Source organism: Sciurus vulgaris (assembly GCF_902686455.1).
Source record: "Sciurus vulgaris genome assembly, chromosome: 1".
NCBI classification, from domain to species: Eukaryota; Metazoa; Chordata; class Mammalia; order Rodentia; family Sciuridae; genus Sciurus; species Sciurus vulgaris.
The window spans coordinates 201,433,942-201,459,847 of NC_136461.1; the positions used below are offsets into that span (position 1 = coordinate 201,433,942).

At 44.9% G+C, this 25,906-nt stretch overlaps 1 protein-coding gene across 5 annotated transcripts in view; it reads right to left on the reverse strand.

Annotated features, from left to right (window-relative positions):
• ASAP1 (ArfGAP with SH3 domain, ankyrin repeat and PH domain 1) overlaps positions 1-25,906 on the reverse strand; it is a 337,055-nt gene that overhangs the window by 248,091 nt on the left and 63,058 nt on the right. For all 5 annotated transcript variants that reach the window (XM_079112364.1, XM_079112361.1, XM_079112365.1 and 2 more), the window contains exon 3: positions 19,481-19,607. In XM_079112364.1, coding sequence (XP_078968490.1) covers positions 19,481-19,607 — 127 coding nt within the window. The remainder of the gene's footprint in view (positions 1-19,480; positions 19,608-25,906) is intronic.

Sequence of the window (25,906 nt, forward strand, 5' to 3'; positions counted from 1 at the left end):
GAGTCTCCAGTGTAACAAAAATGAATGAAAACCAAAGAAAATCCCTGTAATGAATTATAAATTCTGGATGCTAATTAAGCATTTTTGTCCTCTCCAAATAAGCAAATCCTAACATATCCATAATAATAGGAAAAAATGTTATACAATCCTTTCAAGAAACTGAAACTGGGTGTGTATGGAAAGGGGTGAAGGAAATTGCTTCCTTCCATCCCATGAAAATCACAAGTACCAAAGGTTGGCTGAACTGCGCCTCAGTTTCTCAAAGAGCTTCTGTGACACACTTGTTTTTGTGACTTCTCTGCATTTTTATAGTAACTTTTTTAACCTTCTTTTGCCCTCACTCATTTACCAAAACTTTCCCTGAGACCAGAGAGTAACCAGTGGCCAGGCTTGGTAATATACCCACCTGATCCTAAAATCTACATAAAGAATAGTGAAAACCAATTCTGTATGGGGTGGTCTAAGACCTTGGGGCTACTATGTGTCATGAGCATCTCCCACGCACCGATGCAAAGTGAAAGGCACCTAAGTGTCATCATCTCATTGTGGCCCCACAACAATCCTTTGAATACACATTAGGCTCAATTTACAGATGAGAAGGCTCAGAGGTGAAGTGGTCTACCCTAGGTCCCACCCTTAGGTACTGAGAGATGAGAGGTCCAAGGAGATAATGATGCTTCACATGCTTTGTCCTCACAATAGACCCACGCAATGGTGTAAATACCGCAGTTAAAAAGAAAGTGAACATTTACTGGGCATGCTTACAGCAAGGGCAAGGCACAGAGAAGTTAAGTAACTGGCCTCAATAGGACGGTTAGCTATGGAGCAGCAGCAGGTGCTAAGAGCACCTTACGTGGTGGCTGTGAGGTTTAAATGAACAGATGCAGTTCAGTACATTCAGCAAGCATCCAGTAAAAATTAGCTGCTCCAATTGAAGTACCCGGCATAAAGGAAGTGTTCAACAGAGTAGCGAGCAGCAGCAACTGAGATTCTGCGTCAGGTAAATGAGGAGGGAACCCTCCTCCAAGCACATTATCCCAACCACTCCAAAACAATTTTAGTGCCAGTCATTCCAGCCTACGGTATCTGTAATGCCTCTAACTGGTCAGGCATCGGTCTGGAATCTTTTCACTTCTGCTATTTAAAGCACACAATGGGGTGTGATGGCAAAAGTATACCCTGGGCTAGCAGTGGAGTCTACCTCCTCCTAACCACACAACTTAACTGGGCCTGGGTTTGTGCAGATGAATGCTGAGGACAGTCATGCCTCCCCTGCCATGCCAGTGCTCCTCGGAGACAGCCAGCAGAGATCCTGACTACCTGCTGCTGCTCAGGCCAATTCATTGCTCCAAGAGATCACAAACCTCCTGAGGATCGCTTCCTCGGCAATTTCCTTCCGGTCAGCTGTTGCTGGGCTTTTTCTACGGAGTGGCTGATCCAGAATTTGGGGCTGCTGGGCTGACAATCAAAATCACAAGGTGGGGGCAGAATGCAAGAACACCCAAGCATGTACAGTCCCTCACTTCCCCATGCGAGCAGTGTAGCAGTCAAGACAGCACCGAGAAGACTGCAGGCCACGAACTCTCCAGTTCCAGGAACCCTCAGTACATATAACATCCAGATGAACTGGCTCCTCGTCAGAAAGAACAGGTATGTGTCCTGGCAAAAGCCACAGCCATGACGTTTCACCTGCACTCACCCACCCTCTGTGAGTGAAGTGACTTCTCATAGCTATTGTTTCTTCATCAAGTAAAACAGCACACACACAAAGTCCTTGTAAACTGAAGGTGTTTATAAATGTAAGGTGCTGGAAATCTCAGTCATCAAAACACCACACTGTGGAAAAGACCTGGGCAAATAATTTAGCACTTTGTAGACAGCAAGTTGTGAGAATAAACAAATTTACAAGTATCCTTGAATAGGTCAAGGGGATGAGCAAGGGTACATGACAGGCAGGAAGTGGAGAGTCAGCAACAGGAAGGAGCTGATGGCAAGAGCAGCTATCACAAGGTTTAGCATGGGGCAACTCTCTCCTACTCAAAAGCAGTGTTTCATCTGACTGATTTCTAAAATGTTTTAAATAGTTCCTCTGTAACAAATGTCATCTCAGGGCTCAAACACAAAACAAAATCAGTTACTTAAAATAAGACACATTGCCAATGGTCAGTAAGTATTTAAGTCAATGAATGGACTAATTTAAAGAGACCCAGGTGGTTCTGCGCCCTGCAGATCAGCAGGCTGCAGCGGAAGCTCAGGGATGATGAGAAACCTCAGTGACCTAGAAAATGAGGGTTTGACCTCTATGGTCTCCACAGGTTCCCTCTGGTTCTAAAATTCCAAGATTATATCAATTTCCTTGAAACTTTTAAGTCCTCAGTTCCTCCCCTTCCACTCCTGCCCAGTCCTACAGACAATCCTCAGGCTATCCTCATCCTCCATCTACCCACACAGAGGCCGGTTCACCTTCCCGAGTTCAAGGTCCCCACTTCACATGTGGATGTGAGGGTACTCACTGGCTTACTCAAGCGCTTTCATTCTACTGGGTCCCAAATTTGGAGATAAACAGATGAATAAGCCAAATCCTGTCTTCAAAACAACTTGACAGGCTTGGAACCAACATCTTAATTCAGTGGGTTCTACATGAAGAAAAGGCAAAACAAACGGCCTGCAGAAGAAAATGACTCCAAGTCACCATCTTCCAAGGATTCGCACAATTTTAAGAAAGAATGGGTGTCTGCAAAGCAAAGGTACTTCCTAGGGAGCTACCAGGGTCCTCTCTGAGAGGTCAAAGACAGACTACACACCAACATAGTGCACAAGAGAATCAAAGTCAGACTCTCAGCAGGCACCACTGCTGCTTCAGAAAGAAACACAAATTAGCTCACCCTGGGTAACAGTTCATGCTAGATACAGAACAAGTTCCTCTTTGCCCCTTCAGGTTATAATTTTTCTAGGAAAAAGGGCATGAGCAGAAATTAAATATCTGGGGGCTGGGGTTGTGGCTCAGTGATAGAGTGTCTGCCTAGCACACATGAGGCACTGGGTTCAATCCTCAGCACCACATAAAACAAAAATAAATGTACTGTGTCTGCCTACAACTAAAAAATATTTTTAAAATATTTAAAAGAAATTAAATATCTGATTAGTATTTGTGGGATTCATACTCTCATAGCTGATGCATAAAATCCATGTGTATGTATATATATGTGTGCATATATATAAACTATGAATTCAAAAATGTTCATTCCATTGTTTACAATAAAAATATATAAAAAACTGTTCATTCCAAATCTACTTTTTCAACAGGCTATAATGCCCAAGGCAGCAGTGTGACATCGAGGAATCAACGTCTGGTCTGAAACAGCTCTACTATACAAGAGCTGTGCAATGTGGACATTAACTGATCATCTCCAAGCATCCACTTTCTAAGGAGAGAAATGCTGTAAGAAGAGAAACCTTTGCAAGGCTGGTTTAAGAGTAATACAGATTATAAAGAACTTAGCACAAGTACTAGGCTCCAAAGAGACAGCATAGTAACTTGTGGCTATTACAATATAATGGTTCCTAAAGTCTTAAGACTGCTCAGCCACTGCAACAGATACCCAGACACTGCCCAGAGGCTTCATAGTAGCAAAAATATTGTATTTTTGTGGGGGGAATGGGCTGATTGGAGTAGTTTGGTTTTTGGACTTTGACCAATACTTAATGTGATTTGGTAATGTCACATGGCTCTAATATCTAATACATCACATTAAATCACTAAGTCAAGTGACATGACTCATTGTGGCAGGAAGTGAAGTTGACACCATACTTCCAAGTGAGAGTTCCAAGAATGAAGCAGGTATACCACATGTAGCACGCCTGGGTGGGCACAGGGCACACGGCCATGCTGATCCAAGTGGATGCAGAACTCAAGTGTCAGTGCCAAACTGTCCCGTGCTCAAGCTCATTTCCAGGAAACCCCAGGGACGTGCCCACAGCATCTAAGCATATGAGCATTCTTGACCACACACCAGCTGCAGGATCATGGGTAGGAGCTGCAAGCAGAGAGTTAAAGGGCAGAGACTTGGAGACTTCAAATTCAGATGAACCTTGGTTCTTTCCCTTCAGCGATAAAACCTGAGCCCGATACTGCCCACTGCCAAGCCTCAGGTCACCCACCTGCAAATTAAACTATTCCTTACCTTATGGACTTGTTATGAGGACCTAATGATAAAAGACAGATTCTCCCTGGCTTACAATGGTTTAACTTGGGATTGTTTGCTTTGCGATGGTGCAAAAGTAACATGCATTCATTAGAAACTGTACTTTAAATTTTAAATTTTCTCTGGCTAGTGATGCCAGATCTGTGATGCTGGGGCAGTGGCAGGAGGCCACAGATCTCAATCAGCCAGAGGAGCAGCCCATGCTTTACAGTGTGCTTTGCTGCTACACTAGGATGTTTGGTAGATCAGGTGTGTTCAACACATTTTCAGCTAATGGCAATTTCAACTTACGATGGATGTATCAGGGGTAACCCAATCAGAAGTAGAGGAGCGTCTGTGTCCGTCAAGAGCATGACTCCTCCTAGAGTCTATTCCTCCACGTGTAAAATGGGTGCCAGAAACTCCTCCTGAGGCAGCTGATGCAAAGATTAACAATGCAATGTCTTAAACATTCCAGTCCACTGCCAGACACACTAGGTGGCCAAAGTTCAGCCACCAATGGAAAAGCATTAATTTGTGCAATTATTTACTAACACATAAGAGGCAAAAGGAAAGCAAGATATCAAAAGGTCAAACTAAGAGACTCAAGGAACTTGGCATTGCTTTCTCAGGGTTCAATGCAATGAAATTTGGGAGGAGATGACCAACTACACTGTAAGGTATGAAGGGAGCCCCGTGCCCAACACTTAATGCTGCCTCCTAATCTCTCCTGGCAAGTGGAACCCACCTCTTGGGTTAGGATATCAAGCACTTCGGTAAGAAGAAGGGGTATGATTTTGTAACATCTTTGCAGGCATTAATCCCTTTGAGTTAAGTCAGCGAGGTACTGAGTGTGCTGAAAACAGACTTTGAAAAGGAGAGCACAGGACCTGAGGCAGGGCATTCATAGAGAGGTAGGGAAGACAATGTTGTGGAACCCTAGAGGAATGCATGAAGTCTTGAAGAGGTGAGGAGGATGAAGAAATGGGCAAAAGTGATGGTAACCAAGGAAAGCAGAGGCTTCAGAGACACAAACCCCAGCATCCCTACAGACTGCACTACTTGGTCAAGTCACTGCTTCTCTCTGGGCTGTTTTCTCATCTGCAAAGTGAAGCTGACACTGTTCACTTTCCAGATGCTCTGAGATTTGATAAGAGTGGACCCTGACTGGAAAAAGTGCACTCTAACCTGAAATCCCACCAGGAAAAACTCTCCAGAAAGATACTACCTGAACCCCTAGGGAGACAGAGGCCCAACATATTGAAAGGCAATCTCAGACTTAAAAAGTCCACTCTGAAACTTTTGGAACCAAGAAAGCGCCACCCTAGAAAAACAACAGTGGTTCTTATAAACCCCAAATATAACAAATTCACATGACAAAACGGATGGCCCTCCGTAGCCAAGAACCAGCTAAAAGACAAAATATGAAATACACTTAATGTAAAAAAAAAAAAAGAAATGAGGTGCCAACCCTCAGGAAAGAAATTAAAGTCAGTTTCAGCTCCTCCTTTTCTTTCCTTCCCAAGTTGCTCCCAAAGCCCCAGCAGACCACCAGCCCCTCTGACATCGAGAAGAGTTCCCTCTCTCAAATACCTGTCTCTCAGCCAAGTGCCAAGTGGAAAACAATCCAACTAACAAACATGACCACACCCTTGCCTGAGTCACACGGCAGTACTGTGGGTCTGTAAGAGACACTGCTAAGGTTTCAATGTCATTTATGGTATGAATGTGGTTTAAGGGCCCTCCCCTACAAGGGTTCCTGTGTTAGAAATCTGGTCCACAGTGTGGTGGTGCTGAGGTGGTGTGACCTTTAGAGGTGGGGTCTAGTGGGAGACGTTTAGGTCACTGGTACTGCTCTCAGAGGGCAGGACAGGCTGCCCTATCTCCCTCTTGTACACATCCCTGCACTGTGATGCCCTCCACCATGAGGTCATCCGTCAGAGCCTAGCTGATGGGGGCACCAGGCCCTTGAACCTCCAAACTGAGCTAAATAAAAGTATTTTCAAAGATACTAAGCCTTAGGTACCTGGTTATAGTAACCAAGAATGGGCTGATCCAGAGGAATTTTTCAGCTGGAAAAATGTCCTGTGGATTTAGGAGAGGGAAGTGAAAATGTTTAGGCAGCAAGGGAGAAAGGAGCTTGCTACCGGAGGTCGGGGACATTAGGCTAGAAGCTCATCATCTTTGCTCTCTGCATATTTCCCTTTTTTATGGTGAATGCCGACTGTTTCTGAGCCCATGAGACTGAGACATTAACCAACTTACTTCCATAATAAGCAGGATTTCAGAAAAGAGGCTGTATGGGCCAGATAAAGAAGTTACCACTGAGGGGGCTGGAGGTCGATAAGGCAAAACTGCCCACTTCCCCATGACACTGAGAAGACACTGGCCTTCAGTTGTCCACCCTGGCAGGCACAGTTTGAAACCATCACATGCACTTTTTCTTCACTTTACTACTGGCTTGCCAATAACTTGTAACACACACAGGCAACAACGCACTTAAAAAGTCTCATTTGTTCCACTGGATGAGCTTTTAAATCAAGATCTCACTCTTAAGTCTTCCTGGGTAGAGCAAGACACTTCCTCAGGCTGCCTGAGGGGGTTGGCAGTATAACAGGCCACACGTGACCTTTCTGGTGGAATGATCTGGCAGCATAACAACTGTATCAGAAATTTATGAATACACCTGGCCTTTGACTCAATAATCGTTCTAGGAATCTGCCTATGCCAGGACAGAAATTTATAGATGTAGTCAAATAGTCACTGCTCCAATGTGAACCAAAGGTCACACTGTGGGGCAACTGCTAAGCCAACTGTTTAAAAGGCACAAACTCCTCAGCTGGGAGAACCTCAGGAAAGGAGAGAAATGCCACTAACACGGCGATACGCCTCTTTAAATGCTATGGGAATGCTTGTGAGGCGCTAAGTGAACATAGGTGGGATACAGATGTGTCTTGAAACGCCTGATGTGACAGCACTGGGCTATTTGCGCTCAGTGGGACTATGGACAGCTTGTTTATTTTTTATACTTTTGCTCATTTTCTACAAAGTGAATACATTCTTAACAAGAAAAATTATTAGTAACAAAAGTATGTTATGAGTAGACTACAGCCCACATTAAATGACAGCCCAGGGATGCAATCGACTACTAACATTGGAAACGCTTCAGGACAAACTCGTTTCTTTAACAAACAGCAAGGGGAAAAAAAGATGGGGCAACATTTTATTTTAAATGTCCATCAATCTCAACACATGCATCTCATTTGGATCCTGGCTTGAACGAGCCTTTTTTTTTTTTTTTTTTTTTAAGGCCACTAGTGAAGTATGAAGTATTGAATATTTAATGATACTGTGATATTAAATATCAGAGGCAATAACAGTATTATGATATGAATTTGTTTTTCCAAATTCTTATCTTTTAGAAATATATACTAAAATATTAATGGGTGAAATGAAATTTTATCTGGGACTACTTAAAAAAAATCAGGGATATGGGAGGAAGATAAGGGCAGAGAAGAAAACCAGATTGGCCAACAGCAGGTAAATACTGAAACTGATGATGGACACATGAAGACCCACACTCGCATACCCTTTGCATATGTATTAAATTTTAAGTTAAAAACGAACTAAAGGTGTCGAGGTTGTGGCTCAGTGGTAGAGCGCTTGTCTAGCATGTGTAAGGGACTGGGTTCAATCCTCAGCATCACATAAAAATAAAGGTATTGTGTCCATCTACAACTGAAATTTTCACACACACACATGAAACCAAAAAAAGCAAATGTCCAAAGGAAAAAAACTACATGGAGTTCCTCAGAGAAAGAACTACAAGAGGCCTGGGGTGCAAGGAGAAAGGGATTTAATAAAGTATTACAAAATTGTCCCCGATCAAACCTCACGTATGTTACTTGAAGAGGTATTCTTTACATCACCAGTTACTTGACAAACACCTCCACCACAGGGATCTGTCTCCTCCAGATGGTGAGCTGTGGGGGAGGGGGCGTGGACCTGGGAGCAGAACTGACCTCAAGCCTCCCCGCGCCTTTTTAGTCAAGTTCCCTTTAACAGTATCCTCATCTTTTAAATGAGAAAATAGTGGCTTGACTGCCCAACAAAGTACTGTGTGGATAAAAACAAGATGATTTATTGGAACAGTACAAAAACATGGAGAGCAAACCTAGGGCACAACCACTCAGAAGAACCACGATTCACTACTTAGCATCCATAAAGAAAAATCAGAGAGGTTGGTTCTCTTTGAAAATATCAATTCTCTCATTACTCTCTCTCCATACCACACGGTGAACTGGCTGCCCCAGAAGACTGATGCAAATTATATGTATTTAAATGCCTCCCACTTGAAGGAAACAGATCAGGAGGGAAAAATGTCTCCTCCACTGGCAGATGCACGCCTTGTTTGTGTGTGTGCTTCCACCAGCAAGGAAATGCTACCCAGACTCGCCTCTGTTTCCCTGGGCTTCGCTAAGTCACTAATGAGGCAAGGCAGGGTAGGAGGGGAGGAGGGTGTGGGCCACAGATCTGGGTTGGATCCCTGGCCCCACCACATCCTAGCTCATGCGAGGGTTAGAAATAACATATGAAGTACTCAGCACAGAGTTGGGACTCAAAGTGACAGCTATCACTATTACTGGTACTGCTAATCCAATGAAAGACTGCAAACTGCAAACACCAAAAGGACAAAGAATTTAGCTCAGCGTTCATGTCTGTTAGTGCATAACCTTCAGGAAACTCAGTAGTCATCGGTTTCACAACTGCTTGATGCAATCAGTAGGCATAAAAAGTCCCAAGGGATAGGTTTAGCAGTACTTGAAAAACCTTTACCAGATCTGCCTTAAGAATTACCAATTGAATGCAGCTTTGCTATCACCTTATAATTTTAATCACATACCTAGTGCCAACTAGATTTGGGGTAGAGGATGGGGTTTATCCCTGGCCCTGGGGTACTTCCAATCTACTAAAACTGAGGACAAGTATGAACATGAGAAAGAACATTATCTATTTCATGAGCCAATCTCTGACAAAATTATCCTACAATCAAAGAGGAAACAACCCTACTTCCACGGCCATCCAGTTTGTATTTACCACCTTGTTAGGAAGTTCTTTTACAAGTGTAATCTGAACAGTTCACATTTCAGCAGAAGTCTACTTCCTGTTTGTTGTTCTTCTCTAGCATGTCATATACACATAGATGCAGACAGACACACATGACATTGTTTCTTGAGGATGAGTCTGAGGTAGAGTGTGGAACGGGCTGAATTCTTTCAAAGTCTAGTTCAGCATCAGTAAAACGCAGAAAGGGCACTCCCCCAACAAAGCTGCTGGAAAGATTAAACTGAGATGATGTGTCTTGAGCAATCCATCAAATGCCCAGCACACAGTAGGTGCTTAACAGTAGTGTTGGCAGGTTCTCAATTTGTTCAAACTCTTAAATCCAAAGTGCTGAAGCCCTGGGATGGTGACAGCATTAAGTTGGCACCATTTTATTTACTGGGAGGCAGCACATTCGCTTGCTTTACTATTAAAAAAATATATTATTATTAAAGCAGCAGCAGCTGCTGGGCCACCAGTGAATGCTTATTTTGATTTGCACTTTGTGGAAATAAGGAGTATCTAATTTTATGTAAATGCTATTAATGTGAATAAACATTACAAGGAAAAGGAAATAGGCTTCATAAAAAGAAAATGATTAATTAAACATAAAGGAAGGTACCCCACATTTCAAAACAAGACAGACACTCAAATTTTATTTCATGTATAACTGGGTGGTGAAGAAGCTGGTCAGTGGCAGGAAAGCTGCTAGCCCTCATTGGACCTTTACGCAGTCTCTTATTTAATGCTGGGAGAAAGCCAATCAAACCAGAAATTTTCCCAAACAGTCCTGCCTAGCCTTCAATCCAGCCTGGATATCTATGAAAAGATTATGAAAAGAGCACCATATCATCACTTTGGATTTAATGGCAATGGGGTGTTTATTCTCTGCCCACACCCTGTGTAGAACGTTGGTCTTTCTTGACCACATCTGCAAAGCTAAATCTAGGCAGCACGGACTTCTGACCACAGCTGTTAAAGAGTATCCCAAACGAAAACAGCACAGAGTGGGTCACAGGGAGGTGAGACTCGCAGAGGAAAGGGCAGAGAAACCAACTACTTCCAAGTGCTACTAGATCTAAGACAATTACTGGCCTTACAGTACCCACTGGTTCTCCTTATGCGAGGTTCTGTCATCTTCATCAGTGAAAAATGAAGATGAGGCCAGAAAACTTGGATTCCAGCCCCAGCTTTGATGTGTGAGCTGGGCGTACAGAATGTGCTTCCCTCTCCTCCATCCTTCTCTGAGAACCACCATGAAGGTGCTGAAAGGGAGAACTTGAGACTACCCATCATTTAACTCCATCATGCTGCCCAAAACAGAGGTGGTCTCCTGACCCAAGGTGTGCCAATCTGATGCTCCCCACCAGATAGACTCAGGCACAGAGACACCAACTGCTGTGAGTCACTGAAGCTGCAGTTTACATAGGGCCTCAGCTATCATTTACCATGGCCAAAAAAATAAAATAAAACAAAACGCTTTGTCAGTTTTTCCAATAAATCCCCAGTTTACTTAACTAGTTGTGTTTGGCTGAGGCAGGCGTGGGGATCTGTAATCTACAATGAAAGAGTTGAATACTTTTGGATCTTCAGGGCCTCGGCATCCTCATCCTCCAAGATCTTTCCCAGTCCTGTTGACCTTATAGCATAATAATAATAATAATACCATTGTACTTATTACAGCCCACTGAGTGCCGAGTGTGACACTCAGCGTGGTCATCTAGCCCTAGCCCTTTGGCATAATGCTACAAAAACACAAGGTATTCAGGCTATATTAATAATAGACTGGAAGATCTTATATTTTCCTCCACCCAAAGTGCATCTGGCAGGAAAAAGGATGGCCTCAATTGCCTTAGCCAACTTTTTTTTTTTTTTTGCCAGTAACTGGCATCAAACTGTCTTTTGAGTTTTACCTCCCTGGCACATGAGGTTCTGATTTTGTTTTCCTAGCTTCTGGGTGGCTAAATTCAGTACTGCTATCAAAGGGACATATATTCCGGTTCTTTGAGGAAAATTATACCATAGCCTCAGCATTAAAATTCAGTTCTTACGTAACTGACCACAAACAGCGCCATGACACAGGACTGCTCAGATGGTGCTCTGGCTGGGACAGAGCCCACAGTGAACGCCTGCATTCTGTTAAGACCAAGAAGAGTCAGGTGCCTCCCACGGGACTAACCCCTATCCCAGATATAATTAAAACTCATCTTACTGACGTTGAAAAGAGCCTGAAGCAAGCAGAAATGCCAATTCAAGGAGAGATTCCTTTTGCTTTAAGACTCCTGCCTCCCAACCAAAATAGAATTCCTTGTGGTCTCATTGCTTCAAGCTGTAATCAGTAAAGCACACAACTGAGCTGCCACGCTGTTCCAGGCCAGACCAAGGCATAGATGCTTCCCCCAGCACCTCCCAACAAATGACCAAAATCAAATACCTGCTTTTATTATGTAACAGAAAACAGCTCATTATCCCAAAACCCAGCAAAATAAACAAACAACAACAACAAAAAGGGGGGGGGGGGCAGCATTGCACTCCCTTTGATGCACCAAAGGGGCCTGGCAGGGAGCAAATGGAAAAGAATTAGCAGAGCTAGAGGGTCTGTGGGGGCTGCACTGGTACAACCCATCAGGCCAGCCTGGGTCAGGGGCCACACTGGTGGCTGGTTTCCCTGATCTCACGGTACCAACTACCGAGGTCTGCGTATACAGCTGTAGGAGCTGACAGTGCACTTCAGATCATATTGGCTGTGACCACACCCCACAACAGTCATAATGTTTAGTGCTATCCTAGTCCTCCCCTTGTCCCCTCTGTACCTCCACCATCCAGGTCAGTTGGCTCTGTCATCTGACCTCATCACTCACTCTTCCAAAACAAGTACCTGGTCTTGTCTTTTTCAGTTACACATTCCATGGTCTAATGCAATCGTAATAAACAGTAATGAGGATAATAGCAGCAACCATTTACATGGCAATTATCATGCCAGCCACTACTGACTCAGTTGGTACTATTCTCATGAGGGAACTAAGACAAAGTTCAGAAATTGCCCAACACATTTCAGAAATAAGAGGGTTGCGATTAACCTCAGCAAGGGGACTTCACCTTCCTCGGCCCTAACGTCGCCACTGATCCACAATGAAAGCACCCCCCTTCCATCTGTTTACCACCCAAGAATGCTTCTGGCCTCTCTCACAACCCCTTCCTCCCTGTCTCACTGGGGGGCTGACAAATCAGACCTTGACATTCATGTAACCACTTTTTACCAGCATATAAAGTCACATGGTGACTGCCTTACATGCATTATCTCCTTTAATACTCAAAACCATTTATTTATCAAATGAGGAAACACAGGTCTAGACATGGAGTGATCTCTAGTCCCATTACTTACCCATGTTTAAATAACATATGTGAGAATGGCCAAGGCCAAGAAGTCCCCAAATGACTAGGTTTCTTAAGTGGAAACCACCTCTCTAAGGCTCCATGGATCCAAATGCAATGAACACAAAAGCCTGAGTAGTGTTTGAACATTCAACACCACAACTGGCTTCTGTTGAAAGTCTCTCAGCCGGATAGAGTGGGCTACTGTGGCCCTGCATGGCATGTCTGGTGAGACCAGGGCTTATACCAGCAGGCTGGGCTAACAAGAGGTGGTTCCTAATTCTAGGAATTAAAATTCTTCCACCCTGGAAGCCAGTTCCAAGGAGTGACACTGGAAAAGAGTCCCCTGCCCAGCATGTACAACCAGCCTCGTGGCCCTGTTGGAGATCAGAGTACAAAGAGCCCTAGACTAGGAGCCCAGAGCCCAGAATTCCAATCCCAATGTAATTTCCTTCTCAACTTTAGGCCTCGGTCTCAACATCTAAAGTAAGAGGACTAAACTAGACCTGTGTGGGTCCCTATCCCACAAGAACTCCCATCTTTGGGAGATACACAGCTTGAAGCTTCTGCTAGTAAACCAATCGTGTGAGTAAGATCAACACTGTTGTTTCCCCACTTTTAGGCATCTATAATTGGCAATCCAAGCACGTGATCAGCAGAAGATAATTAGGGCTACTCTACAGAGCTGATCAATTATAGCCAAAATTAAACACATGTGCTACAAGAGTTATGCCAAACCACATTATCAGCAATGTCTATTAATTTTTCTGCAATACTGAAAGTGGCTACCGGACCTCCATCACAACTTTCGTGGACTTCATAGAGATCAGGCTGGCAAGCCCTAGGCAAGATTTTCTCCAAGGCCTTTTCAGCTCAGATATTTAGTGATTCCCTTAGTAACTAGCATCCAGCACGAAGGCAGGGCTGTGGATGGCCAGGAAGTTGGAAGGAGGCAGGCAGGAGGCCCTGCTGCAATTCCAACTGAGAACAGCAGTCTTTCAGCCAGGTCTGTGGGCAACTCACAGACAAAAGACAGGCTGGTCAACAGTTCCAACAGTTTCAGACTGCAAAGGCTACCCCTGTGACCTCCAGCACCACCCTATTTTCATTTCTGCCCAGCCCAGGGAGGACTGCTGGTAGGACTCTGTGACCACAGAGACTTAAAGAGGTCTTAGAAGAATAGAGAAAAGCAACTGTCTTATTTTTTCTTCCCTCTCCCCAACTTTTTCTCTGGTACTAGAAATCAAGTAGAGGCAAGAGTAATTAATAGACATCTTTCTTGAGCACCACAAGATTAAAAAAAAAAAAAAAAAAAAGCAGCCAAGAAGTATAAAAGAGAATGAAAAAGAGCACCTGCCCAGGGCACACAAATTCCTGAGTTCAACCCCAGCACAAGAAAAAAAATGAAACTTTTTCAATTCAGAGATCCTCCAGTTCCTAACTTATGACCTTAGACAGGTCATTTAACTTGAGCCTTTATTTATTCATAGATAAAAGAATAATGCTAAGAATGCTACCAGAGTGGCCTTTATTAGATGACAGATATAGAAAATGTTTTTTAAACACTAAAGACACATATAAAGGGCAAGTAGCCTGAGCATGGAGTATTGCCCAACAGGTTTTGGCCTTGCTTTAAAAAGAGCATGGTTCTGGCACAGAAAGGAAGTTTATTTCTCCCTTTCATTCTGCAGGCAAACCTATTCTTTACTGACCACTGCTTCCTACATCCAGAGAAAACTTACCCTAACTACACCCAGACTGGGGCAAAGGTTTGGGCCACTGAGCCTAGAATTCTACACAGGATGGCAGTATGTTGGGAGGTTTGTTGCCTTTTATTGTTTTATCTTCAAGAGGTTCTTAAACAAAAGTACCCACCTCAATTTTATCTAAACCCTTCCTGAGGAATTTTTTTCCTTTAAGGCTACATACTCTTTAGGGGTAATTAATAAGCTCCTTTAGTTTAGTAGCTGCTATATTAAGAAGCACCTCCCATTAAGTTTACCTGTGTTCAAAATCTAAGAGGCATAATGCACTTCCATTCTAGAACATCAGGAGCTGATGAACAAGCTCATGTCAAACCTTGGCCACAGAATCCCTATGTGTGGGATTCCTAACCTGTAGACCTAACCCCATTTAACACTGATAACCTCTAGTCATTGGTACAGAAAAAAAACACTCCAGAGTTTTTAGATGAAAACTAAGAGTGAAGGAATATGTACAGATGAAGTCTGACTGGCATGCATAAGGACTCGACACAAATAGGATTGATTCCCATGTCTACTACTTACTGACCCTGGGCAAAATATAATACATATAATTTTGGTTTCCTCATCTGTCAAGGGGTCAGTGATAAAAGTAGGGGGAAAAGCATTAAATAGCAGCATATATCAGGCTTGCATATGGTGGGAGCATCAATAACTGATGACTATTGTTAATGTTATTCTGATAGAGGCTTGATAATGAATCTACTTTCCATACCTTCATTTCTTCAAACATTCCTATGCCTTCAGAAGGGACTGAAACACCCCACTGACAAAAGTTAGGACAAGCCTCTGATGCCAGATCCACACCCGATTGCCAGGTCCCTTGAGAATACTTTTAGATAGCACCTCTTAAGGTCAGGGTTGTCCACCTTAGTAACCCTGGACCTGCCAGTAGGAGGCACTTAATCTGTATATTGCCTGGAATGTAATTTGAATGATTTTGATTGTATTGCAGGCATAAAATGTTCTATATCATTTCTCCCATCCATGAACGTACCCTTTCTACCCTATTAAGAGTTATAGCCTTATTTCTTAAACTCCATTAGCTTCTCCATAATGCAATCCATATAATAACCCTAATGCTTTGGTAGGGCTTGGCAGAGTGATTTGTACATAGCAGCACTCTTTCAAGATGTGTGGAATGAATTCTGCTCATGGATTATACCTATATAAGTTCTCCCATTTAAATCATAAAACCTACATCCCAGGCTTGGAAGCACAGAGGGGAAAATAGTATATTTAAGTACCACTCTTAAGAACTTCCCTGAATGTGAGCATGAAGAAAACTAAGCTTCTAAGGAACCTAGGCACTTATTTGATGGAACCAAAATTAGAGGGTACAGAATGAAGCCTCCTATGTGCTCTGCAAAGCCGCTGAAATACATCTTTGCAGACATTTAAAACATTTACTTTATGTTTTAAATGTTGAAAGAGTTTGCTAACTATTTCTTTACTAGTCAAATCCGAAGACAAATAACTTCATCTCTTTGGGTCTCAATTTTCATCTCAGTAAAATCGAGATAACTATTCCTCCTCAGCAGTCCTATGAGGATTAAATGTCATCATGCACACCAGATGCCTACCACAGGTCTGATAGACAGCAGTTGCTCAATAAATGGGCAGATCACCACCACCAAAATAAAATACTGGCTCAAGATAAAATCACCAAGCAGACCTTTTCAGCCTCTCCCTCCTACAAAAGGCACTGAGCATTAGCCACTCTCAGCCTTTAAAACGGGAATCCTGCCTACAGTCTCCCAAACTGCAGTCCCAAAATGCCTCCCTATTCCCTGGGTCACTTATTCCTAACTTTCAAACAACTATAAGTAAAATGGCACACATCATGTGCTTTGGGTGCTGAATAAGCAGAACCCTAGCTTTGGCTTGAACAATGCTCACACCCCAGGATGAAAACTTGGCAGAATACTAGTCAACCCATTTCTGCCTCCCAAAGGCAGCCTCTCATTGTGTGTCAGCCAAAACGAGACTTCCACAGCCATGTGTGACTATCAAAGGCGAAGCCCAGAAGTAAACTGTTGGCCTCTTTAACATATATTTCTGATTCACTTCCTAGAGTGATCGTCACAAGAAAATTTAAACAAAAGCCTAACATCTGCACAACACAACATTCCCTTTGCAAAGGAGATGTACCAAAAGGGAGAGTATGGGCTAACCTGAGGTTCTAAGCTTGGAGACCTGATATAACTTCTGAGTTGAGCTCGCTAAATGCTAATTAGTAATCCAAAGAGCAGAAAAGGTCATAAACAAATAGAAAGGTACTTCATTGCTAGAACCAGAAAGAGAGAATTCCAAGCTACCCAAATTACTCCCTATCCTGGAATTTCCACATCACCAAAAAAGTACCCAGAAGTCCTATTCCTAAGAATAACCACAAAATAACACAAGCCACATTCTTAAAGTTCCAAATATCTCACTTGTGAAGTATATGCCAAAAAGATTTTGTGATATGTCTCCAAATGTTCCTTATATTTGGAGGGCAGTAACCCTGAACCCCATATTTTTTTAATTTTTATTTGTTGCTTTGAAGACTGCAAAGCACTGGTATAAAGGCAAGAATAAAGACTTGGGCTCCAGGCACACCTGGAACCCCATATTTTTAAAGAAGTGAATTTGGAAACAGTCAAATGCTGAAAAAGCATTTGACATTTGCGCAAAAGGTAACGACCACAGTCCAACCTCATGGAAGACAATTCAAGACTTAAAAGATGCAGATAGGGGACAATGATTTCCTAACCATACTATACCCAGGTTCACAGAAAGAATTATGAAAATGTGTGCCATCCTGAATGAAAATATTTACTATTTAAGTATCAATGAACTCCAATGTGACACTTCTGAACTTCCATCCTTCCAAAGCTTTCTCAAGTTCACAGGTGGACCACACTATTATGACTGGATTTTCTTCTACTTACTCTTGGAAGACTATTTCTCACCAAAAAGAAAAAAAAAAAAACTATCTGTTGAATTTACATTTATATGTAAACAAAGAAAAAAAAAAACAGCTGCATGTAATTTGATATTAACCTATCCTAGAGTGTTGCTACAACATGAAAAAACCCCTACCAGCAGCACCAAATACCCTTATCACCTGCTGCACAAACAGAATACAGTAACACTATCTGAATGTACAGAAAGAAAAAAAGTTAAAGTAACTGACAGCTCTACTAGCAGGCACTGAAAACCTTATCTGGAAGGAAAATAGCCCTACAGTCTAATCAATGTCACATCCTTTAGAGGATTAGTACATGAAAAGGATGCAAACTGCTCCTGTATCAGCATGTTCCAATTTATTACAATTAAGTGAAGGACAGTCTCCTCATGAGGTTGAATGCCTGGCAACTCTGTTTCATCTCAAATACTAACCATCAGGCTAGTGAAACAGACTGACAGTTCACAGAGGAAAAACAAAACAAAACAAAAACCATTTACCTCTTGCTCTCAAACACATTTAGTCTGGTGATAATTCTCCATCCACTTCAAAATTTATTTCGATCACCTAACAATGACTCCAGAGAGAACTCTAGAAGCAGTCTCAAATGGAATTAAACATTCAGACTAATTTACAGCACCTGGCAGGCAGGCACCACGGAAATCAGCTCTAACAGAAGTCTCTTACCTCCTAAAATCTCGAAGTTCTCTGCTTCAGAATACCAGTTCTATATTAAAGTAGGAGTGAGTATCAAAGCCAGTGTACCAAGAGCAGTTTTTCTGTTGTGTTACTGGGGACTGAACCCAGGGGCACTCTACCACTGAACTACATCCCAGTTCTTATTTTTGAGATGGGGTCTAAGTTTCCCACACTGGTCTCCAACTTGAAATTCTCCTGCCCAAGCCTCCCAAATACCTGGGATTACAGGCAAAGAACAGTTTGCCTACAAAAACTCAAGCTTCCCAATATTAGGAGTGGCTATAGTATTCCCAATATTAGGTGGCACTAAACCTGAAAGAGCTATCCCTTCTGAGAAAACCATCTCTCTCCCTAACTTCCACCTAATACTGCCTTCTAGTTGGAATAGGCTTGGCTTGTGTGGAGAAGTGGGGCTTTATGGCAGAGATGGCAGAGACGGCACTGAATTCCGATGCAAATGTCCTGTTTTTATTGAGGTTGCAGAGGCTTATGCAGCTTCTGGGCTCGCAAGTTTCTCCTTATCCATCTCACTTAAATTTTGGAATAAATCGCTTTGCCCTTGACCCTGCCCCTGGACACCCTCAACGCTTTACTGGAGGATCCAGATAACGGGAGCTGTTCTTTCTCAGCCCTGGGTCTCCCCTCTCTGGTCAGCACTGCAGGCTGCATGGGCCTCATATCTCCCTTTCCAGCCTATGGGTTCCCTGCAGACCTGGCGCAGCAGCTCTGAGCCCTGTCAAAGCCAACGCTGCGAGAGGAGCCGGCTGGAGAGTTGTTTGTACAGACCTCCTTCCACCTGGGCTTTCGGGGAATTTAGGCATTAGCCCGGAGGAGACAGTCCCAGCCTGACTTATTCTTTGCGATTTTTCCACCAGCCCTCATCTGTGCAGCTAAGCCTGCCTGGCCGCGGAGAAGTGCGCTCACTGCCCATCTCCCCGTCCCTTACTGGTGACCTTGGCCTTCCTGCTATGATTCTCAGCCCTTGGTGGCGCGACGCCACCTACTTCGCGGGTTAGCAAAGGGTCACAATGATGTGGAAAGGCAGAGCAGAACTGCCTGACACCCAGGCTGGGTGCAAGACAGGCAACGGACTTCCCTCTTCTTCCTCTTCGGGTGTGCAGAGAGCCCCTTCCAGCCCTTCCCCACCTCAGTCCCCAGGCCTTCAAACGTGTAGGACCCCGGAAAATGCGGGCAAACGGGGAAGGGGTCTGCAGGTCTCAAGTTCCCTATGCACTCAAGAGTGGGGTTGGGGACGGGTCCGTGAGGGGGTGTGGCTCCCCCTGTCCCCACCGTCGCAGTCCTCCCCAGTTCAGAAAGCAAGAGCATCCCGCTGCCAGGCGGCGGCGGCGCGGGGGCAGCGAGCCAGGGTCCCCGCGGCCGGGCCGGGGCACTCGGCCGCGACCTACCTCCTCCAGCAGCGTGACGGTGTTCCTGCAGTTGTGCAGCCGCGTGGTGAAGCTGGACGTGGTGGGCGAGTTGTAGTCCTCGGTGGTCTCGGCGATGAACTCGGACACGGAGATCTGGTCCGGCATCCTGCCGGGGGGGACGAGACACAAGCGGGGGCGGGGGGTGAGTCACGGCGCAGGCTCCCGGGGCCGCGGGCCGCCCGGGGCTCATGAACGCCCCGCGCGCAGCCCGGCGCCCGGCCTGGCGCGCTCCCACCCGCGGCGGCGGGAGGAAGGGCGGGCGAAGGCGGCAAGGGCGGTGCTCGGCGCCGGGCCCTTCAAACTCCGAGCGGCGCGCGAGGCCGGGGGCTCCGGGGGGCCCGCCTCCCTGTGCTCATGCCGGCGGCGCGGGTCGGGGCGGGCCGGCCGGCTGCGGCGGCTGCGGCGGCTGCGGAGCGCTCTGACAGGCGGCGGCGCGGCCCGGCCGACTGAGCACACACTCCCGCGGGCGGGCGGGCGGCGCTCCCGCTGCAGTCACGGGGACAAACAAGGAAGTGCTCTGCGCACGCGCGCCCCCCCGCGCGCCCCCGCGCCGCCCCCGGCCCGGCCCCGCTCCGACGCGGGCGCCCGGGGCGGGCGGGAGCCGCGCGGCTGGCGGGGCGCCGGAAGCGCGCGTCCCCGGGCCGCCCCCGAGCGGTTACTTCAGCGAGCTGGTTACGCGAGCGTTGTGCAAAAGGGGACCAAAAAAGTTGTACGCGTTCTTTTTTCGTCCCGTGTGGGTGCAGGAAGCCAGGCCGGGAGAGCCGCCTCCCGCTGCGAGGGCCGCCGGCCGCGCGAGGGGGCGCGGGGCGTGGCGCAGGGGCGGCCCCGGGGCAGCTTGCAGCTCGCCCGCGCGGCAGCCGCGGGAGGCTCGTTCTGCGCGGTGGCTGTGGTCGCTACAATGCTGAGCGAAGACCAGCGAAAGGATTTTGTTTTTATAATTTCCTACTCTTTTCATTTGCACTCCCCCACCCCAAACCCGGCGAAATGACGAGAATCAGGGAGTGTAAAGGCATTTCCCAGGTGCAAATTGGTGTCCGATGCTAAGCGAAGGCCAAATTTCAGCTGAAAAAGTACCAACTGATGGCTCACTCCTAAGCCCCAGCAGATGGCTATTTTTTAAACTAGCTCAGTCTACTGTCGTTAATGCAAAACAATGTAATTCCTCACCATTGGCTGCAGATGAAATTGGTTTTACAAAGAAGAAGAAGAAAAAAAAAAAAAAAAAAACCCAAAGGAAAAAGAAAGCCAGGCCTGTGGGCCGCCTCGTAACTGGCTTCAGTAATTGGAGCCTATAGAAGCCTTTGATAGTGACCCTGTAGCTGGTCTTCCTGGTGAGTACCTTAGATAGGGCGGAAGGCTGGCCCTGTGGCCTCCCCTGAGCTGCTCCTGCCATCTTCTACAGTTAGGGGTCTGTTCTCTGGTCCTATTGGGCCTGGCACTAAGCTGAGGATTTCTGGTCAAATGGAAATGCATCACCTCATGAATCATCAAATATTTATCAGAGCCTATAAAGTGCTCTAGTGGGTCAGTCAGTGACAATGCCCCTGCTCTCCAGGAGCTTACCTTCTGGTGGAGTAACAGAAGACTAATAAATACTCAACAGAAGTGGAGTAAACATAAAGTAGCTCCACAATGGCGTTTGTATGAAGAATTTTCAGGGAAGGCCTCTCAGACAAGGTGAACAAAAAGGCGAGGGAGTGGCAGACACAGATACCCTGTTGGCTATGAGATCTTGGACCCTCAACTGTCTCATATGAAGGCAAAAAGGTAAGGACACCAACCCCAGGAAGCTATTATGAGTTCATGTAATGGATGACATCTGCTTCGTGTAGAGGAAGCCATTAGGAAAGTGTGATGTTCATCTCCCTGTATTGGCCAGGCTGGAACCCTAACTATGCCCCCTGTCAGGTGCTCATCAGTGTCCTCCAAGGGACCATGCTTCAGGTAGGAAAGTGCTTCAATCAACTAAAGGAAGAATCTTCTAAGGGACCGCACACAAAGTGCCTTCCTTGGCAAAGTGAAGTGTTGAGAAATGCACTTTGAGAGGCATTATTTTAAAAATTAGTAAATAAATAAACAGAAGTACTTTCTCCCATTAGTACTTTAAAAGCTGAAGGTTCTGGGAAAATAGCCAGGTGGCAATAGCAGGTAGTTAAAAATGGTACCTGTGGGTCACTTACTTCTATGCAATGGTTGCAGAACATAAGCTTTTGAAGTATGAGATACCCAGGAGGAAATCCTATTTCTTCGTCCATTGCATTTAGAAAGTTCTATAACTTGGAGCAAATATGGCTGCTACTAGCTTGGGTAATTAAGTTCTCTGAGACTAAGTAATCCCATGCTCCCCCAAGATGGTGAACCTTATACGGAGCACTTAGACTTCCCTGCTCTACTGAGAATGTCTTCTTTCCTCTAGGATAGAAATAAATTCAGACTTTGAATTATTCTTCCCTGTATTCCAAATTGTCATCCAGCACCTGTCACCTCCACTAAGCTGGTAGCTCTTTCCCAGCCTCTATATCTGGCAGATAGTAAACAAATATGAGCTGTTATTAAAAGCCTAGAGTTGGTGAATAACTGCCTCAATTCCAGGAGGTCTTGGGTTCCAGAGCTTTGTCCCCTAATAACTGATGCGGTCACCTTGGGCCTGGGTGCTATCACTTGTAAAATAAAGGGGTGAATGTGTCAAAATGACTGCACAGAGCCCTCTCAGCTGACGCTGATTTGTGTATATATTGAGCCCTGCACATGCAAGGAATAAAAATGTAACACCAAGGTAAGCTAATTGTGATGGTAAATAGCCAGGGATTTCTTTCTTGACTGAATTCACCAGAGCCCAAGCTGCTGCCATCAATTGCTGTTTCAGTTATGTTATGTATCTGCTCTTCCCTGCCTCCTTTTGCTAAGAAAGGAATATGCAAACAATGAGATATTGTGCTCTGGTAAATATGTACCCCTCAGACTGGTTTGCAATTAGAAATTTCAAAGGTTCATACCTCAACCCACCATTTCTGGGGTTCATGGGCCATAATCCTCTTATTTGAAACTGTGCCCCAGTACAAACCATCTGTACCTCTTGTTTTCTCAAATAGCCTGTAGACCATTCCTGGATATCTGAAAGCAAAAAGAGTCTGACGTGGGCAAAATTTAAATGCTGGATTTCTTTGCCTGAAGCTGCCCAGAAATATATACCATCCTTCCCAAACGCAGGAAACCTATATCTGCACTCATTCTTATGCTTGTGTGCACCCAGCTTTATAGGAAGCAAGCGATATCTTTGTTGTCGTCATCATCATTTCCCGTGAGGCTGTCCAGCACCTTTGTACCTTTCATCCTACCGAGTGCTACTCACCAGGGCAAGACAGTGGTCTTAGCTAGATGTTCTTTGCCTCCTTAAACCCGGGCAGCAAGAAGGGTGTGGCTTATTCTGGATACCAATGGCGCTGACCCCACTGTCATCAGAGACTTGGCTCCGAGTTCACATATCCAGTTGCAGGCCTCACATCCCATCTGCCTTATAACTAAGAGGCAGCATTTGCAAGATGACTGACAGCAAACGAGGGGTGGGGAGTCAGGGGTGCTCTCTGGGCCAAAGAAACCAAGAGGAGCCACGGGTGCTCTGAGCCACAGTACCAGCCAGCGACAGCATGCATCAAAGCCTCTCCAGTGCCTTCCTGGAACGGGGGCAATGGGGAGAGAAAAGGCTTCATGTTACATAAAACTGGGTTTGAATCTGTGACTTATTAGCCTCGTTTTCTCATCTGCAAAATTAGGGTAATGGGTAACAATAAAGCTGTGTTTGGGGTTTTTATGTGAAATGAAATCAGAAGATGTGGATAAAGATGTTAACACATAGTGAATAATCAACCAATGTGAATTCCCTTTGAACTCTTTTTTATGTGAAGTATAACTATAAATACATCTCTGTTCATTCCACAACTCATATCTCTAAATTAGTCACTTGGAGGGAGGAAGAATAAAGGGAGGGGAAAGCTGCATGGTAATTACCAGAGACTAGGATCTCAAATGTGTGAATAGTTTTCAGAGACCTCACTTAATCTTTTCAGTATCCTTTGTGAGGCCAGATCCATTAGTTATGGTTTGGATTTTGTAAGTAACTAAACAGTATCTAGAGTCAATAAGATGAATGCCAATCAGAAGTAAGTTGAGGTCATTAAAAAAAAGCCCCATCTTCACAAACAAAACCCAGCTTCTTTAAAGAAGGATATTCTGACTGAAGCAACTTCTGGGAGCAAGAACAGGGGATTCAATTGGCTGGCGCATGAGTTAGAAAGACTTGGTTGGGCTCACCTTCTGCCATGCAGCAGCTCTGGGGCCTCCTGAAAATAACATGGTACCTCTATTTCTCAGCATTCTGAAAATTTAACGAGCTAAGGCACAGGCATTGCTAAGGATGGACGTTTGAAAACACGTTCCCTTCTTTAAACCTCATGACAACTTTAAAAACTTAGTATCATTATCCAAATTTACTAGAGAGGAGTCTGAGTCTTCAGGAATACTACAGTATACTACTTTCTGAGCTCCTACCCTGGGCCAGTCTCTGCCCTGGTTCTTGTATATGCAGCGTCTGAAATCATTCGCCCAACAGTTCTGAGATGCAAGTATTAGAGGAACGGGAACTGGAAAGCATGTCCCTGAGCCTGGCCAACTCTGGAGCCAGTGTTTTGTCCACTGCCTGCAAAATTGTTCCCTTCACTGTGGCTGGTATTATGCTACTTTGTATGATACAGTGTCTTCCAGCGCAGACCACAAAGAAAGTGGCTTCCCTGTTTCACCTGGTAACATCTGAATTTCTTTTTCTACCAACTTTAAGTAGTAGAGGAAAGGAAAGTCGTCTGGGGGCAGGAGCAGGGAGGGGTAAATTCGATCTGCCTGTTGTGCCGTCGGGCTCACATTGCCGTACTCTATGAACTCAAGACTGTTTTCTTCATGTTCTTTGTATGAGTGCTTCCAAGTGCACTCAGGCAATTTTATGAAATATTTTCAGAAAGCCTACTCTTAACTCCCAAACGTACTTAATTTAATTTACATGTTTCACATAAAACCACTAGAGTGTTCTCAGTAAGTAAAGAGGAGAACATGGTTTGTTTGGAGACAAAAACCTCTGGTCCCCGACTCTTCCTTCTGATGGAGGTAAGAGCAAAAGATACAGACAGAATGCTGGGAACTCACAAGACGTGTTGTGTGACCATCAAGTGAATAAACTCAGGAATATACTTCTGTCCAATAAGAAATATTATTCCAATATTGTCAGCTAATAATTTCTGTGCATATTATTTAGCAGATATTATATTATCCCTGTTTTATACGCAGGGGAAACCTAAGGCCTAGAGGTCATGTGGGGCAGTGGTGGAGCAGGACTGGGCAGTCTGATGTCACAGCCCAGGTGATTAGCCACAGTGCCCTGTGGGCTCAACAAAGATAATTAATGGGTTGGTAGCCCCGAGATAATCTTCTGCAGCAGTCTGTGTGTTATCTTTTTTCCTTTTTGGGAACTCTTTTCAAATTGGGAACTCCTGTTTCAAATGCAAGCTTGACTGATCTAGGGAGCGCTTCCCTGGCCCCACTCCTTGGGGATTCATGTTCTCTGTACAGCCTTTCTCCCTCTATGGTGAGCTGCTGAAGGATATTGGCCTGGTTTCGAGGAACCTCAGCGTCAGGTACACATGACAAACTGAGAACCTTCCTGTGACAAACAACTCTGTTAATGTCAGGGCTTGGCTGAGAACTCATCTTCCTACTGAGTTTCCTGCAATATTCCCAGATTGTCGATCCCTGGGGGCACTCAGAGGCTAAATCCTATCCATCTCTGGATCACCTACATCCCCCAGGAATTAAAGGAAAGACAGAAGGTCCCTGGAGCTCCAGGCTTGACATTTTACAAGCACCATCTCCTGAAATCTTCCCAGGAACATGGTGAGGTAGCCTGTTTTTTGCTCAGAGAACCTGGACATGGACACGATATGCTCAAGGTCAGCAGTTAGTAAGAGAAATCCTATTCACTGCGGCCTGCATCTGAAACCTGCAGGCCCTTTCTTCCCCACAGAAGGCCTGCCTAGCACAGGCCCCCTGAGGCTCCCATAAATGTGTTTTGAATTGAACTGCCTCTCTTTTATGAGCTACATCATTTCTAATAGAAGTAAAACAACCTCCAAGTGAAGAAAAATTGTGGTGTTTTATAAGAGTCCTAAAAACATGCAATCTATAGGAGGGAAGGATTCTAAGTCTTACTTTATGTCTGAAAAAGAAACATCCACCTGAAAAATCAGAAGAACATCCAGAACATCCAGGTTTCTTTTTCTTTGATGATTAAGTTTAGTCGATCACATGTAACTGTGACCTCTTCTGTGCTATCTCGAAACCAAGAATGTGCCTCTTATGGTC